Source organism: Chenopodium album, chromosome 6, assembly GCF_948465745.1.
Source record: "Chenopodium album chromosome 6, dcCheAlbu1.1, whole genome shotgun sequence".
Taxonomy (NCBI): Eukaryota; Viridiplantae; Streptophyta; class Magnoliopsida; order Caryophyllales; family Amaranthaceae; genus Chenopodium; species Chenopodium album.
The window spans coordinates 76019948-76036982 of NC_137839.1; the positions used below are offsets into that span (position 1 = coordinate 76019948).

Genomic DNA, 17035 nt, shown 5'->3' on the forward strand with positions numbered 1-17035 from the left:
TGTGATATGTTGTGTAACTTGATCTTGGACCTTAGAAACTGTGATATTTCTGGTTTATATAGGCAACAAAATTACGGAAATAATTATCTTCGGATTAAGGTATAAATACCAGAATTTGAAAATTCAAAATAAGGATTGTGTACACCACATATTTTATGCTACATACATGAGGAAAGGACACATTCTCATTTATGTTGTATGTCTGACCAGTGACCAGTGACCACAAGGTGTATACATCATGTTTGTAACGACGTGTAAATTTGCATGGAAATAGAAAGAGATTATTATAGTCCCTTTGTTATTAAAAGATTGGTTACATACTTACATATATGGAAAAACTTAACGAGTGTTAGAAATAAAAGGTTGGCCGAGTGTAAGGAAAAAAAAATTGGATAAATTTAGAGTGTAAAAAACTAAAAAAAAAAAAAAGTGTAAATTGTGTGAGGTAAGTAGGTAAGAGTGTAAGACAGTAAATAAAAGGAATTATATAGAGTTCATGATTAACAAGAGTTGGCTCAAGTGGTAAGCAGTTTGATGTCGTTTAAGAGAGGTCTCGAGTTCAAGCCTCACCGAATGTAGAAAACTCTTGTTGGGAAGCTCACCTACTAATTTACTATAAGTCAATGTGTGCAACACAGATCGGATCCGAATGTAGTCGAAATTAAGTTCCGGTGAATCGAATGAGGCAAACTCAAAAAAAACATAGAGTTTATAACTTGAGCATTACCTTTAATAATCCCTTTATATATCCTTAATAGAAGAGAACTTTATAGGTAAAAAAGTAGTAAAATTATTAGAATTGTGTTGGGATCTAAAATAAAAGCAAACATAATACTTCGTACATATAGAAGAGAATTGGGTTCTAAAATAAAAGCTTGGAGTACCATATATGTCTTCAATTGTCAAAGATATAAAGTAATTATAAAGTACTTCCTTGTTTTTCTATAGTTGCAGCTAAAGATGGGCACGGGTCGTGTCGACACGCGGGCGGCACGGGCCCGCACGACACGGGACAAATATTGAAAATTGACACGGCACGGGCACGATCGTTGGCACGCCAGCACAACCCACCAGCATGTTATTTTTATAATATATATATTGATATTTTTATAATATATATATATGTATATATTTAAAAAAAATAAAAAAAAAAACGTGGTGGCCCGCCGCATGACACGGCCCGCTAGGCACGTGGGTCGTGCCGTGGGCTATGGTGTGCCAAAACTTGGCACGGCACGACACGAGCCCCACCCCGACACGGCCCACGACGGCACAGCATGACACGATGCCCATCTTTAGTTGCAACACTTCTTTTCACGCTTGCCGATGTACGTTTTGAATCATTAATATCTTTGACTATCAATATGTAAAAATTATAAATTTTAGATATTAAAATTGTACAAATCGATACGAATCTAACAAGATCTCACATGACTATATTTATATTTATGTATAAATCGTCAAAACTAGTGAAAGTGAAACACAATAATAGTGTAAAAGTTAAATTGTTGCAACTAAAAAAAATTAAAAAAAAAATTAAAAAAAAAAAAACGGAAAAGGTATTACATTAGAAGGTTTGTAATTACTTTGAAGCAAAGGAAGTCTTCTATGACACCACATATTTTTTAAGGTTAAAGAAAAAGGCTTTGTAAGTACGTATATACTACTTCCTTTGTTCTTTTTTTACTTGACCTATTTCTTTTATCACGCTTGTCAATGCAAAACTTTAGTGATCAATAACTTTAATTCTTTAAAGTAAAAATTATAAAAGTTGTATATTACGACTGTACTTATTGAGACGAATTAAAAAAGATATCATATGAATTTATTTTTCCTTACATATTATTCACAAAAGACGGTCAAAGGAGAGGTAGTGAATAGTGTAAAAGTCAAAGCGGGTCAAGTAAAAAGAACGGAGGAAGTATATGGTAGCCAAAAATGTTATTACCATTGTAATTAACCAGGATTATTATTACAAAGACATAGTTAAAAAAAAAAGTTATATACACCCAGGTACAAAATACATTAAGGTTATTTTTTGGCTCAATGATTAATCAACACTCATTTAATCATTAAAATAAGAAGAAGAAAAATATCTTTAATACACCGTATATATATCTTAGTGCATACTTCCTCCGTTTCAATTTACTTGACCTATAGTCCCATAGCACGCAATTTAAGAAGTTAATTAAAGAAGACAAACGATATTTTTATTACAAAAAAATTAAACCACCAATAAATGGGATAAATTGGGGTTTCATGACATTATTTTTTTAATTTTGCTTATGTTTATCTTCTTTAATCTCTTCTTTAAATTGCGTGCCAAATGACTATAGGTCAAGTAAATAGAAACGGAGGAAATATAATAGCCCTATAATATAATAACAACCACAACAGACATGGTCAACAATTAGTTACATCAATTAGTTACATCAAAAAACTATAGGCTTTCGGTACCTTGTTTCTAGTCAATAATTCATACATAGAGACAAAATCAATACTGGTAGCACAAGTGTGAACTGTTCACATCTTCTTCTTTTTTTCTTTTTCGTTCCTTTTTTTTTTCCCTGTAACTAGCATGTAATATGAATCTATGATCATGCAATTCACGTATGCTGTTTGCTGTATGCACTTCAAAAAATAGTAGGCTAACTCAGATTAGATATTAATATATTATACTAGAGGATTAGAAAACAATCAAAACAAACACATGTATATATGGAGTACCATTAATGAGCGAAAAACTCTACACATAAAGGGGACCATTTTGCTCATTTATAACATGAACACAACAATAACAATCTTTTTACAAACAAAAAGGACCAATCGGTTTTAGACTAAGCTAGTTAAGGTACATTTTACTCGTAGATTGGTAAGACAAATAGGTCTACCATGGAGATAGAGAATAATTATTCAACATAAACCTCTTATGCAAGTTGACATATTAACTATTACAAATTTACATTCCAAAGTAATTAATATTACGTATTTTTGTTAATAAACACGCAAAATATGATCCGGTACAAATTCAACGCTAAATGGTTAGAAAACCTTTACATACAAAAGATACCATTTTCTTCATTAAAAAGGACAGCATAAATAGTACTTAAGAGAACTTTATAGGTCAAAAAAGTAGTAAAATTATTAGAATAGTATTGGGATCTTTAAAATAAAAGCTAACATAATCATAATACTTCGTATATATAGAAGAGAATTGGGATGTAAAATAAAAGCTACGAGTACCATATATGTCTTCGATTGTCAAGATATAAATAATTACGTAGTATAAAATATTACATTAGTCATTAGAAGGTTTGTAATTACTTTGAAGTAAAGAATAAGTCCTTATGACGCCACGTATCTTTTAAGGTTAAAGAAAAAGGCCTTGTATGTACGTATATAGCAGCCAAAAATGTTACTACCATTACGATTGTTAATAACCTTTATAACAAATGTATAGTTGATAAATTTTGTATAAATCAAGACATACGATGTACCAAGGTTAATTTTTGCTTATCCAGTGATTACATGAGCAAATATATATACATACTCCGTATATATTTGTGCACCATACATTCAAATAGGGGCGTCAGTTCGGATAATCGGATCGGGTCTGATAAGGTCGGGTTAGGTCGGATAAATTTTTAAAATTGAGTTATACTAAATTATTATATCCACGCGAGTCCAAATCTGAATCAGATATTTTTCGGGTCAATTTCGAATCGGGTGGGGTCGGGTGTGGTTTTAACACCTCTAAATTTACATTCAGATTTATATAACATAATACTCCCTCCGTTTTTAAATACTTGCTTCATTTCTATTTTTTGCACTATTCATTTGTCCTACTTTGACTAATGTTTGTGATTTATACATAAGAAAAAATATAGTCTTGTGGTTACTTGTTGGAATTATCTCAATAAATAGATTATTAATTTTTAATTTTTAGAATTTATACTTATTGATAATTAAAGATATTAGTGATCAAAGATTAGCATCGACATGCGTGTTCAAGAGAAATGGAGCAAGTATTTAAAAAACGGAAGGAATAACAACCACAACCCACATGGTCAACGATTAAGGTTACATCAAAAGGCTATAGGTACGTTGTCTCTTAGAAATAATTCATGCATAGAGACAAAATCAATATTGGTAGCACAACTGCACAAGTGAGAACTGAGAAGTGTTCACATCTTCTTTTTATTCTTTTTTTTTCTTTTTCTTTTTTTTTCCTGTGACTAGCAGGTAACGTATGAACCTCAAAAAATGGTAGGCCAACTCAGATCAGATATTAATATATTATACTAGAGGATTAGAAAGCATGTTTGGAGTACCATTAATGAGAAAAAAACCCTACATATGAAGGGGACCATTTTGCATTTTTGCTCATTAACATGAACACAACAATGATAATCTTTTTACAAACAAAAAGGGCCAATCAGATTTAGACTAAGCTAGTCAGGTACTTATTTGTAGATAAATAAGATGAATGGGTCCACCTTGGAGAGAGAAAAAATAAGGATTAGGTTTATGGTTGAAATATTAACTATTACAAACTTCCTTTCCAAAGTAATTAGTATTACGTATTTTTATCAAATAAACACGCAAAATATATTCTAGCAAATTACCCAAATTCAACACTAAATGGTTAGAAAACCTTTACATATAAAAGATATCATTTTGTTCATTAAGGACAGCATACTGCATACGGAGTACATAAATATCATTATTTTTCATACAAGTATGACCAATTAAAAGTTTAAATTGGTTACGGAATACAAATTCTTACTCGTAGATAAGATGAAAGGGCATATATAAGAGTAAAAATTCAACCCTGCTACTTATGCAAGTAATTGAAAATTAGTGACCAGGGTAGGTTTTTCAAGAATAAGGAAACAAACATATTAAGGGGGCGTTTGGTTAGTGCATTGTTTGGATTGGAAACAGATTCAGTTAAACCAATACCGTTACAGTGTGTTTGATTTGAAAGCATGGTAACAATTACCATTACTTGAGGGTAATGGTTACCCCTCATTTGTTACCTTTCAACTTTCAAAAACTTAGGGTAAAAAATACCCTTATCCTATAGGTGATCAAAAATCAAGCTGGGCAGGGCCTTAACACAATTTCTTGTGCCCAAACCCGCAAAAAAGTGACGGGCTTGTCGGGCCAAAACGGGCTATTCAGGCCAGGTTCGAACTTTTTAACTAAATGCGTTTTTATGCTTGTCCAAACCTGTCCTATTTTCGGGCCGGATCGGGCCAATGTTGATCACCTCTAAGAAGGTTGATTAAATATTATGCTATGATATTCAAAGAGATTTGTTGACTAATCAAATTTTGACTTAAGCAATCAGATTGATTAACTGCTTCCCTTAACGCTTGGGCCTGAAATTTTCTGGGCTTTATGGGCATTTTTATTGTTGGTTTATTCTCACATAAACTGCTAGAACTGGATAGCCCACTTAGAATCTAATCAAGCCCTTTTCTTAAAAAATTGAAAGAAACAATCAAGCCCCACTTAAATAAATTTTCGATTACATATTTTGCTTATATTCTCAATGTGGGACAAATAAATTTGGGAAATTCTCAATGGTAATCTTGAAGTTTCTTTCTTTCTCAATGGTAAACACTAAAAAATTAAATTATCAATGGTAATCTTAAAATACTAAAACTAATTTAGTGGTAACAATAATGATATTAATACATAATTATTAGTCTAACCCTAGTTAACTAAAGGCAAAATGACTAATATAACCCTATTAATTAAAAAAAAATTAAAAACCCCAGCCAACCCAACATCAACCCCAACCCACTCCAGCCCCCAACTCCCTAGCAGCGGCAGCCGACGACCCTCTCTATGGCAGAGGCGGCCACTTTCGGTGCCCTAAAACCCTCCCTTCTTCATCACTATCTCTAATTTTCCAGAAAACCGCCATTTTCATCTTATTCTCTCTCCTCAATGACTCCACATTCCTACTCTCTCGATTCCCATCCAAATCCTCTGACTTCGTCGAAAAAATTTTCGTCGCCAATTTGACTAGCAACTGAAATCCCCAACAAATTTGAGCCAAATCCTCCCTAATTCGAGCAAATCCGAGCAGAAATTCCCCATTCTTGAGCAAAAAATCAAACCTAAAACCCCCAGAAATTTCGAACCCGTTCAAAACCCCCATACCCCAACAAATTTCGACCCCAATCCAACAATTTCGAATCCCAAAACCCAACAAATTTGATCAACAACTGAAAACGCATGTCGTCGTCGACCCCAATCAAATCTTTCTTTCTCTCTCATCTGCTCACTCTCACCATCACTCTTCCTCTGCCACCGTCGTCGTTGCCCATGTCGCCAGATTCATTGAACACCGGCGCCGATTCCTCTACATGTAAGGTCCATTAGTATTATTTTTGGGTAAAATGAATTCGAGATATTTTATCAACAAAGCTTATTCAACAATGGTGAAAAGCAGTCGTGGGTAGGCAATGGCAGGGATGGGTTGGGGAGGGGGAAAAAGCGGGTGAGTTTTTATTTTTTTAATAGGGTAGTGTGGACATTTCATTTTCCCCTCCCTTTTAAAATATTAACCATGGTTAATATTTACTTACATTTGTTAACTAATGTTACCATTGAATTAGTTTTAGTATTTTAAGATTGCCATTGATAATTTAATTATATAGTGTTTACCATTGAGAAAAAAAGAAACCTCAAGAGTACCATTGAGAATTTCCCAATAAATTTTAACATTAAAGTGATTGAGATATTATACACCCTTCATAATTCTCGACTCCTAGTGAAAATATGGGGTATTTGAATTATACCCCTGTATTCGTCAAAAATAAATAAACAAAAAAAAAATTATAATAATTCCCCTCGAACCAAAACAAAGTAAATTTCTTTTACAAGAATATATTTTTATACAATAGTTACAACGTGTAGCGTTATAACTTATGAATAATAAGAAGATTTTACGTAAAATTAGGAATTAATTTAAAATATAATGATTATGAATTTCTTTTAGTTGGTTATAATCTACGGAGTAATTACCATTCCTTAAGCTAGCTATAAGCTTTTGACAAACTACGAGTACTATCTTTCTATAGTAAGTAGTTATCCCTTCATAATATTACTAGTAGAGCACACCTTTCAGTGTCATACTCTTATCAGTGAAATGGGTGATAAAATTTGCTGAAATATGTTAATTTTCCAATGATTCTAAAGGATTATTGTATAATTATAGATAAAACAGCTGAAAATCATTGTAAAATATACAAAAACTTCCAGTCCAAAACAAAGTACTAGTAAAATAGAGCTAAGAAGATGCTGTATTTTCCCTTCAATTCTTCAATAGATCTTTGCTCTTCAGATACTCCACAGTCGAGTCATAAATCTCTCCAATCCCATGCTTGAACTCGAATCCCTCGTTAACGAGCTTCTCTGAAGAAAGGATCAACTTGGCCTTAGAAGGAAGTTCTCCAAAACTGCAGTCATCAACAAAAATGTAACACGAATAAAATCACTGTCCTTGAGTTATACATAAATCATTGTAACACTACAAAGTTAGTATAAACTCCAATTTAATAAGAATGGTCTGAAATTATACTCCGTAGGAACATTATACTGAGGGTACTTGTTACTTAAGAACTTCGCGAGATCAACAACACTAGTGTTAACAGCACAGCAGATGTAACGCCCTGAAGCTGATTTGTTCTCAGCTAGGAAAATGTGTGCACGACAAACATCTTCTACGTGTGTAATCGAAATTGAACCAGACAGTAATTGCATACCCTTCATACCATTTATAAGGGACTCATTTCCTGCAAAATCGCGACATATTTCCTGCAGGACATGAGTCTTATGACTACAGGACTAATGACAACATTTATTTTTGTACATTTAGAATGAGAATTATGGACCTGTTAGCAGGCACGTAGCAAGACCGATGCTGCTAGGGACATCAGGAGTGAAAGCAGCACCAGTGATCAAAGATGGTATCACAGTAATGAGATCGAGGTTGTTTTCCTTAGCGAATTTCCAGGCTTCTTTTTCAGCTAGTGTCTTAGACACAGGGTAGCCCTGTAAATTATTAAAGAACAATTGTAATTTAAAGTGTGACACATTCAATTGATTAATGTGGTAGTATAAATTTGTTTTAGTACATACCCAAAGAGGTGGCTTTTTGGAGTAGAGGAAATCAACATCAGTCCAATTCTCCTCGCTCATCACAAGACCATCCCCGATGAGACTATTGATCGAAACAGCAGCAGCAGATGAAGTCATAACAACGCGTTTCACAGACTTTGCCTTCTTGCAGGCTGTCAATACGTTTATTACTCCTTGCATTGCAGGCTTAATCATATCTGCCTGTCAATATCAGACTTGAAGGTCAATCTTAATCATCACTATAAAGATCAAAAGTCAATATTCGTAAAAAAACTCACCTCAGGATCCTGAGAGGCAAAGTTGACAGGGGTTGCAACTAGGAAAACAACATCACAGCCTTCTACCGCGGCATCAAAGCTCCCTTCATCAGTTAAATTTGCTTTAAATACTTTCAGCTCACCAAGATCTTTCAGTGCTAAGAGGTGTGATATCTTCTTCTCATCACCTACATCAATCAACATAATTGTACAAGCATTTACTTATATGTCGAAATCACATGTCTCAATCAATAGAAAGTTTGGTGAAACTTAAACTTCCTGTGGTAGAGTCTTACACAATTACAGACAGTACCATGAAATAAAAATGTGCTCAAAAGAAAGGTGTTAAAAAGAGAGTTACCAGGGTCTCTAGCAGTCGTATTGACCGAATATCCCTTTCGCAATAACAATTTAACAAGCAGGGATGCCACAAATCCTGTACCTCCTATGACACAGGCTTTCATGCTCTTCTTCTCTTCATGATCATGTTGTTGGACTAATCCAGCCATATTATATATTAATTTATTTGCGAATCGGAATCCTAAATATTATGTAACAATGAAGTTCTTAGGTTTATGTATTTGTAATAATGTTTGGTTTTTTAGTCTGTCTCTTATATATGCACAAACCAGAATACGTTAGAGATTAGCAGGGGAAGAAATTTTGGCAGGTGAAAATGTGGTTTTCTAATGCAACAAGAAGGTGAGCACGTGACTATCTACTCATATTGTCAAACTCAATTGCTAATTAACTTTATTTGTACATCAAAGTGACAAAGTATAAAAAATGTCACAGACCTTTATAGACTTAGGCCCTGTTTGATTCAACTTAATAAGTTAAATTATTTTTAGTGAACTGAAATTATTTTTACTGATTTTCTATTATAATTCTTTTTTAAGAAAACTGAATTTTAAATGTGAACAGACTCTTAAACTCGAGACTATGTCCCTTCTAGACAATTATTTGGTCACACGGTCCCAATTCATTTTTCGGACTAGGATTTCTAACTTGTTGTCTAAGGTTAAAGTTCATTTATCATTAAACACAAATTAATTAAAATTATTTTGTTTTTTTAGTTGTGGTGTCAATGTGGGACTTTCTGATAATGCTACTTTGATCAATAATAAAGAATTACTTCATGTGACTAATGTCAGTCGGATTAATAAGTAGATAAAATTAGAAGACTTCGCACAATTTGCTTCATATTTTTTTCATAAAAATCCTTCTAAACTTGATTTAATTATAGGGAAAATGCTATGATTGCTAGCATCGTTGTTGTAACATAGCTTTTAGTGACAAACTTGAAAAGCGTAAAAGTCAAACTGTAAGTACTCTATACATTACTACTAGAAGGAAAAATAGGGTCCATTAATTATTTTAGTGACAAACTAAACTATTAACTGAAACTCATAGAAACATTTAGAAGAAATAACAGAAGTGAATAGCTAGAATACATTTTGAAAAAAAAATACTACTAACAAGTAAGAGTAATGTTTGGAATGATCCTAGTTGAGAAGCATGACCCGAGCTCGATTCAGCTGATGAAGCACAAGTTACCTTAGATGGGGAGCAGAGATTTGGATTACCGGTAAATGAATCCGCCTTGAAGAGAGCAAACTGTCCTTCAGATGGAATTCTACCTGACAAGTTGTTATATGAAAGATCAAGTGTCACTAAGCTAGTCATATTCTGCATGTCAGTAGGAATTTCACCACTCAAATGGTTTTCTGACAGATTCAGACTGCTCAAAATCTTCAATTTTGAAATTTCATGTGGGATTCTTCCACTAAGGTGATTGTAGCTGATATCTAAGGACATCAGACAGGAGCAATTTCCTACAGATTTCGGTATCTCCCCAGTTATGTAGTTGTCTTTTACATCGATGATCGATATGCTTTTCAGATTGAATAACTCATCAGGAATGTTTCCTGACAAGTTATTTCTTCCAAGAAAGAGTTTCTGTAAACTAACCAACTTCTGAATAGATGGAGGAATACTTCCGGTGATGGAGTTGCTCGAAAGGTCTAGAGTTTGGAGGGAATTTCCTGTAATATACAGGGGAAGTTCACCAACCAAGTTGTTGTGACTAAAATCAATCATATTAGCCCTTGGCAGGTTCAATACTCCAGAGGGAATCGAACCATTTAACGAGTTTGTTGCTAATCTTACTCGAACCAAGGTCTTGCAGTTTCCTAGCTCTTCAGGGATAGGACCAGTAAAAGAATTCCCAAACAATATAAGGTACTCTAGTCTTCTTCCTTTGCATAGCTGTTTTGGAATTTGACCTGTAATTTGATTGCCTGATACATCAACCGTTTCGAGTTTTCCATTCTGGCCTAGATTTTTAGGTAGTTGACTATTGAAGTTGTTGTTCCATACCTGAAATCTTGTAAGCCTAGGAAGCTCAGAGATAGAATCAGGGATCGGACCATTCATTTTGTTCGAAAATAGGTTCAGCCATTCAAGCTTCTTTAGCTGTGAAAAACTTTCAGGAATCATACCTGTGAGTGAATTAGACGAAAGATCAAGGTTTCTCAAATTGGCTAAATCACCAAATTCAGCTGGTATATGACCTGTAATGTTGTTTTTCTGCAGGAAAAGAGTGTCTAATTCACTCAGGTGACTTAAAGTTACAGGAATACTGCCAGTAAGGTTGCATGTAGCAGCATCAAGAACTCGAAGTGATCGTATGAAACCCCACTCATTAGGTATACCTCCATTGTATGTGTTGAAATAGCCTACATACAAGAACTTGAGTTTCGACAAATGTGATAAACTCGAAGGAAGCTTACCAGTCAGTGCATTACCATTCAAGCCTAAGTACTCCAAGCCTTGGATCTCTGAGTATTGAGATGGAATCTCACCTGAGAAGTAATTTCCTCCAAGATCCAGATGCTTCAGTTTCTTAAGGCTCGCGAGCTCTGTAGGTAGTGGCCCGGAGAAGTTGTTATTGTAGACACCCATGACTTCTAGCTGAGTCATTTTGCTGAACATAATTGAATGCAACTGCTCACTTATGTTGTTGTTTGAGATGTTAAGGAATTGCAACGTCGATAAGTTTGCTACTTGAGGTGGAAGACTGCCTGACAGATAAGTACCTGTTAGAATCAGAGTATTCAGCTGGCTAAACTGTCCGATTTCAGGTGGGATTGAACCATATAGAGGCACACATGAGATGTTTAGACCGATTACTCGAGAGCTCATGTCACATGAGACCCCTGAAAACAAGCAATGTGATGTTGGAGATGAAGATTGTTTCCAGTCTTCAAGGGCTGAGCTCCTAGGTCCAACCAAAGACGCCTTCAGTTTTAGCAGTAGTTCGAGTTCTGCGTACCCATAGCAGAATGTATAAGAAATGAACAAATGTATCAGTGAAATTTTCAGCAAGAAATAAGCCATTTTGTATTGATGAAGATTTTAAGAGTATAAGTTGTAGAAATGAATTACACAGACTTATAGTTGATAAACTTAGCAATGAATATGTTTTAGTTTAAAGTGGTTTTTTACCAAACAGAAAAAAACAAAGGAATCAGCATCTTAGCTTGGTTCTTTCAGATAATGCAACGTAGCCAAACATTTACCTGAATTGCAAAAGATTTATAATGAGGATGATTAAAGTTACTTTATGAAAGAACAAAGAACAAAGCCAAGTTACAATAGCATGCAATTTCTTCTTTAAAAGGAACTAAAAGGGGAAGAGGAATTTGTAAAAAAAGTAAAAACAACCAGAACACTAAAACAAGCATATGTTCCAACAGCATTAACATTGATATGAAAAGCACTTTGAAGGAATCACGAGGTGCTACAATTCTGCAAATTACAGTTTAACCCTGAACCCTGGTCCGACCATATTATACATATGATGTAGACGGAAATTGATCACGAGTAAATTATTGTGGGGGGAAAAAAAGTACAAGCATATGTTCCATGAGCATTAGCATTTATATGAAAAGCACTTTGAAGCACAAGGCAGCGATGTAATATAATTTACAAACCAAGAGCATATAATATAATGTAGACGGAATTTGATCCCGAGTTTAAAAAAAAAGGGTAGTCTGTCAGAACACCGTATGATAACCAACGCCCCACAAGGAGGCAGAAGGAACGTCTTCGATTGCTTGTCATTGATCCTGATCAATGATAGCAATCCTACAAGTATGGTCGTACACATCAATTGTATACGATTATTAAAATATTGTTTTTAATTTAGCCTCATGGTCAATGTGGGACTCTATAATAAATTAATAATACGCTTTTAGTTTATTTATTTTTTGTGACTGTTCCAGTGTTCCACATTCAACCTTATTATAAAACCTTATTTGGTCTAAGCAAAGAAGTTCAAAATATAAATTGTTTATTTCTATGTGAAAAGATCTTTATAGCTTAGAAGCATTCATATGGGACACTTGAACAAAGAGAGTCACTACGAGCCTACGAGCATGAGATGAGGAACGATAGATGCATAACAATAACTCTGTATTAGACTTTTAGTTCAATATCGGGGGCACTTGGTGATCATTATACAGAGGTTGTCCTAAGAGCGACACCCAAAAATAAGGGAAACTTTGAGCATATCAGGGAATAGACGGAATTTAATCCGATTTTTTTTTTTTTTTAAAAAAGAGAGAAGTCTGTCAGAACACCGTATGATTACCAACGCCCCACAAGGAGGCAGAAGGTGCGATCTTCGATTGCTTCTCATTGATCAGGACCAATGATAGCGGATAGTCACACTCACATCATAACGGGCATAGATCATCACCCAGACGATACAGAGGTACGACCTATAGAACAAATCCTACAAGTATGGTCGTACTCATCAAACTCTATGCCGTTATTAAAATATTGTTATTTATTTAGCATCATGGTCAATGTGGGACTTTATTACGAAGTATAATACTTCATTGTTTTACGTTGACTTTATCACTATTCACATGTAACGCTTTGATCAATGTTTGTGTACTCATGGATAATTAAAGATATCAATAGTCAAAGTTCTGCATTGACAAGTGTGGTAATTAAATTAGGGCACGCAAATAAAAACAGAGGGAGTATGGTTTTTATATTTTCTTGAGATTGTTCCACATTCAACCTTATGATAAACCTTAGTTCGTTGGTCCAAGTGTTCAAGAATCAAGATTGTACAAAGATGTTCAATTCAAAACATAAATAAGGGAAATTTTAACTTTTTAAGCGTATCAGGAATGTAGATTGAGATACAGAGTACCCGATATGAAATACTCCATAATTGTTACGCAATTACACTTTCTTACTAGCTACCAGGATATTCATTGTGCTACAATTTTGGTTACAAAATTACTTCATGATTTTAGAAGAAATCTAATTTTACATTTGTTTAGGTAAAATTCTATTCTATACTACTACTTGCATTAGAAATTCAGAATATCCAAACTATTGTTCATTTCTTTATCTATTTTTTCCTTAATTGTTTTAAACTGTATTGACTGTACAAGAGCTCTTTTCTTAGAGCTTACAAATAATGACAAAACAAGGAAGCAAAGCTGTTGATTTTAACAAAAACAGCTCTTCAACATGAGAATTATTTGATCCTAGTTTTCCAGCCAAGGAATCAAACCCTGATCTTCTACCACCAACAAACTCTTGTATATTCTCCAACATTGGCCTATGTACTCTCCCCGCGATCACTCGACATACAATCAAAGCCTTCTTCAAGGAATTTCTATGGTTTTCTTTCTCCTCAACATCGGTATCTATGCTTCTATATGCCCTTTCACTCGTCGAAGTAGTAAATATTCCCATAATACTATTGCTTGTACCCTCGCTATGCAAGAATCCGTGTCTTAGAATGCAACAGACGTTGCATCTTTGCAAAGTGCAAAGACTTGAGGACCCTTTTTTGCCTAAGGAGCAAGCAATTGTTGTGCCATAGAACCTAAGGAGTTCATTGCCATCGGCTAGGAGACGGGGATGTTTCTTGGAATGTTGTAGCTTGTTTGCTCGGATTTTAACCATTTCTCGGTACTCCTCAAATTGTGCTACCTTTGTTTGTGGGTTGTGGACTTTCAGGATCTTGTCGATGCGTCCTCGATTTTCGACATCAATCCATCCTGCCTTGAAAATCATCTCTATGACTTTCCTAGATGAGTCCCCTTCTAGTACTTCAGTCACTGCACCAAAATTGTACAAATAAAAATGAAAAGGATCATGCATTGCTCCTCATACTCAAAAATGTATCTATTTGGTTAACAAAAAATGCATATTGACTGTGAAACTTAATCTTTGGTCTAATTAAGCTAGCACACATTGACTTTGAAAACTAATGTACATGTACTAAAGCTACACTATTTTACCGAAAGTGATGATACATTTCCTTGTATTCTTGATATCTTACCTAATGGGAAATGGTAAATTCACTTGCCCCATAGTCCGATTTTTGTGAGAGCTTTTTGGATTAAACGGGGCAAATAGAATGAAACAATTGGAGCATGGTGGCATAGGTGATCATTTTAAGACCATAAGGTGAAGATGGTGTGAGGCAAATCAGGACTATTTTTATGTATGCAATTTTTTTTTTTTTTGGGTGTTTAGGGAGTGAGCCACGAGGGCGGGGGTGAGAATCGATCCCATGATTTCCTATAATCAGTTGAGTTATCCCTCACTTTCTATATGTATACAATATAACACAACCAAAAAGAAAATTGAAACCACATTGGAGATATTTTATGCCAAGTACCCAACAAACAAAACAACTAAACTTAAACTTGCAACACTAAGTTAAAACATTATAATAAATTAAATTATATTTAAATATAATAAATTAAATTAAATTAAAATTTAAATTTAAATTACCTGCATGCTTAGAAAGATGATGTTCTTCAGCATCCTGCCTAGCTAATGGCTCACCACATTTATGACAATTCTGTCTAAACTCCCCACCAAGTTCACCCTCGGCCATCGATAACCTTCTACTTCGAAACGACGACCCCGAAACAGCGCTACTCCCTGGCTCATTACTAACAGTTGAGGGAGAATCAAGCCCCTTATTCACATTCCTCAATCTTGGTCTAGGCGCAGGGGAACCAAGGTAAAATTTTGAGGGTGAACCATTAGCATTATGACAATGATCTTTTGTGTTCTTAAGATCAGAATTGGTGAATCTAACATGATGTGTAACAGGATTGATCAAATCACTGCTGCGTATCGACATCGGACTACGACTTGATGAGCTTTGTTTGATCCTCTTGCTGCCATGAATCACATCTCTGATGGTTGATTTACATGACAACGACAACGACGACGAAGGCGGTACGGTTGCTCGTGATTTAGGCTTACAGCAGCTGTTTGTGGTCTTTGTTTTGGGTTTTGGTTCATGAACTTCAGATAATGGGGTTGACTTGCAATCCAATGATTTCTTAACTGCTGTCCAAACTGCTGACATTTTTAAATTTCTCTGTTTTCCTCTGTTTCTTATACTCTGTTTTTAGTTTTTTTTACTCTGTTTCTCTCATTTTTGAGTTTGTGAGAACAATTTATAATGTATAAGTTGGTAATCAAAGAGAAAAGGGGGAAGAACAAGAAAGCATTTTTATGGAAAAAAATGGAATTTTTTCTTTGAACAAAAAATAAATAAAGTCACCTTATGAATTTTATTATTGTGCATGTAATTCTGGCAACTTGGTTTTGTTCCTATATTTGTTGATTCAGCACGTATTAATGGCGTGGGAGAATGTGACAATAATTCTCAGAGCAAGGAAGTAAAAATAATTATTTTGTAATAATTATTTAATCTTCCTATTTTGTCACACTCATTATATAGGAACAATTATTCTGTATTAATGCTCATTAATAATTAAGAAATTATACTCATATAGTCATAATACCTCATTTGACTTTTACAATGAAGGTCAAAATTCACTTTCTACTGTATTCAAGGGATGCTCCTTAAAAGGTTAAAATTATACTTTAGGACATCCCTTGAAATTCTTAGTTGTAAAACTGTTTGCTTTCTCCTCTTCTCCAATGTAGGACATCTCACATGTAAATACCCACTGCAATTTATTATTTCGAGATTTATAGCCTTTTTTAGAAGTGTTGGTAACTTGGTATTATATTTGTCGTATTTAGATTATTTAAGCTTCATAAATAGCTAATCATATTGGATGGAGTTTTACGATATTACGACCATACAAGATCGTGCAATAATCTCTTCATATAACATTTCATTCATATGTGCACATACTCTTGATGCTTAAAATATTACTCCGAAAGTAAGAGAACTATACATTAATCAATTACTCAAAAAATTTAGTTCAAATCAATTACAATCCCGATAAATTTAGTTTTACGTACAAATTACATGATCTCTTAATACAAGTAAAAAAAATTGTTATCACAATAGATCTTGTTAAATTTATCTTAACAAGTGTTTTCAAAACCAAATAATACATGATCAAGATATTACTAGTCAATGACTCGTATAGAAAGCCGTGAATAGTATACGGGTTAGTAGTGACTAGTCTTATACAGCTCCTGGAGATCTTTTATCTTATTTACTTGGACATTTGTGTATTGTTGAATTGGTAATGACTTCAGTTTAGAAATACTAGTGTTTGTAAACAGTTATTGTAAATTTGTAATCA

General features: G+C 34.2%; 2 protein-coding genes and 1 non-coding gene across 3 annotated transcripts; all 3 read right to left on the minus strand.

The window, feature by feature from the left end:
* Positions 1-7330: 7330 nt before the first annotated feature.
* LOC145635341 (anthocyanidin reductase ((2S)-flavan-3-ol-forming)-like) lies at positions 7331-8936 on the minus strand. The gene is made up of 6 exons (XM_081686620.1): positions 8776-8936; positions 8436-8602; positions 8158-8358; positions 7911-8070; positions 7598-7811; positions 7331-7475 (listed from the first exon to the last, which is right to left on the minus strand). Exons 1-6 carry the CDS (start codon positions 8921-8923, stop codon positions 7331-7333), a joined length of 1035 nt encoding a protein of 344 aa, XP_081542746.1. The 5' UTR covers positions 8924-8936.
* A 4107-nt stretch (positions 8937-13043) lies between these two features.
* Positions 13044-13228, minus strand: LOC145637410 (small nucleolar RNA U3). Its single transcript, XR_014114199.1, has one exon. It is a non-coding gene; the product is annotated as a small nucleolar RNA U3 (small nucleolar RNA).
* A 637-nt stretch (positions 13229-13865) lies between these two features.
* On the minus strand, positions 13866-15834 carry LOC145637281 (uncharacterized). Its single transcript, XM_081688749.1, has 2 exons — positions 15246-15834; positions 13866-14563 (listed from the first exon to the last, which is right to left on the minus strand). The coding sequence occupies exons 1-2, from the start codon at positions 15832-15834 to the stop codon at positions 13899-13901; spliced, it is 1254 nt and encodes a 417-aa protein (XP_081544875.1). The 3' UTR covers positions 13866-13898.
* Positions 15835-17035: the final 1201 nt, after the last annotated feature.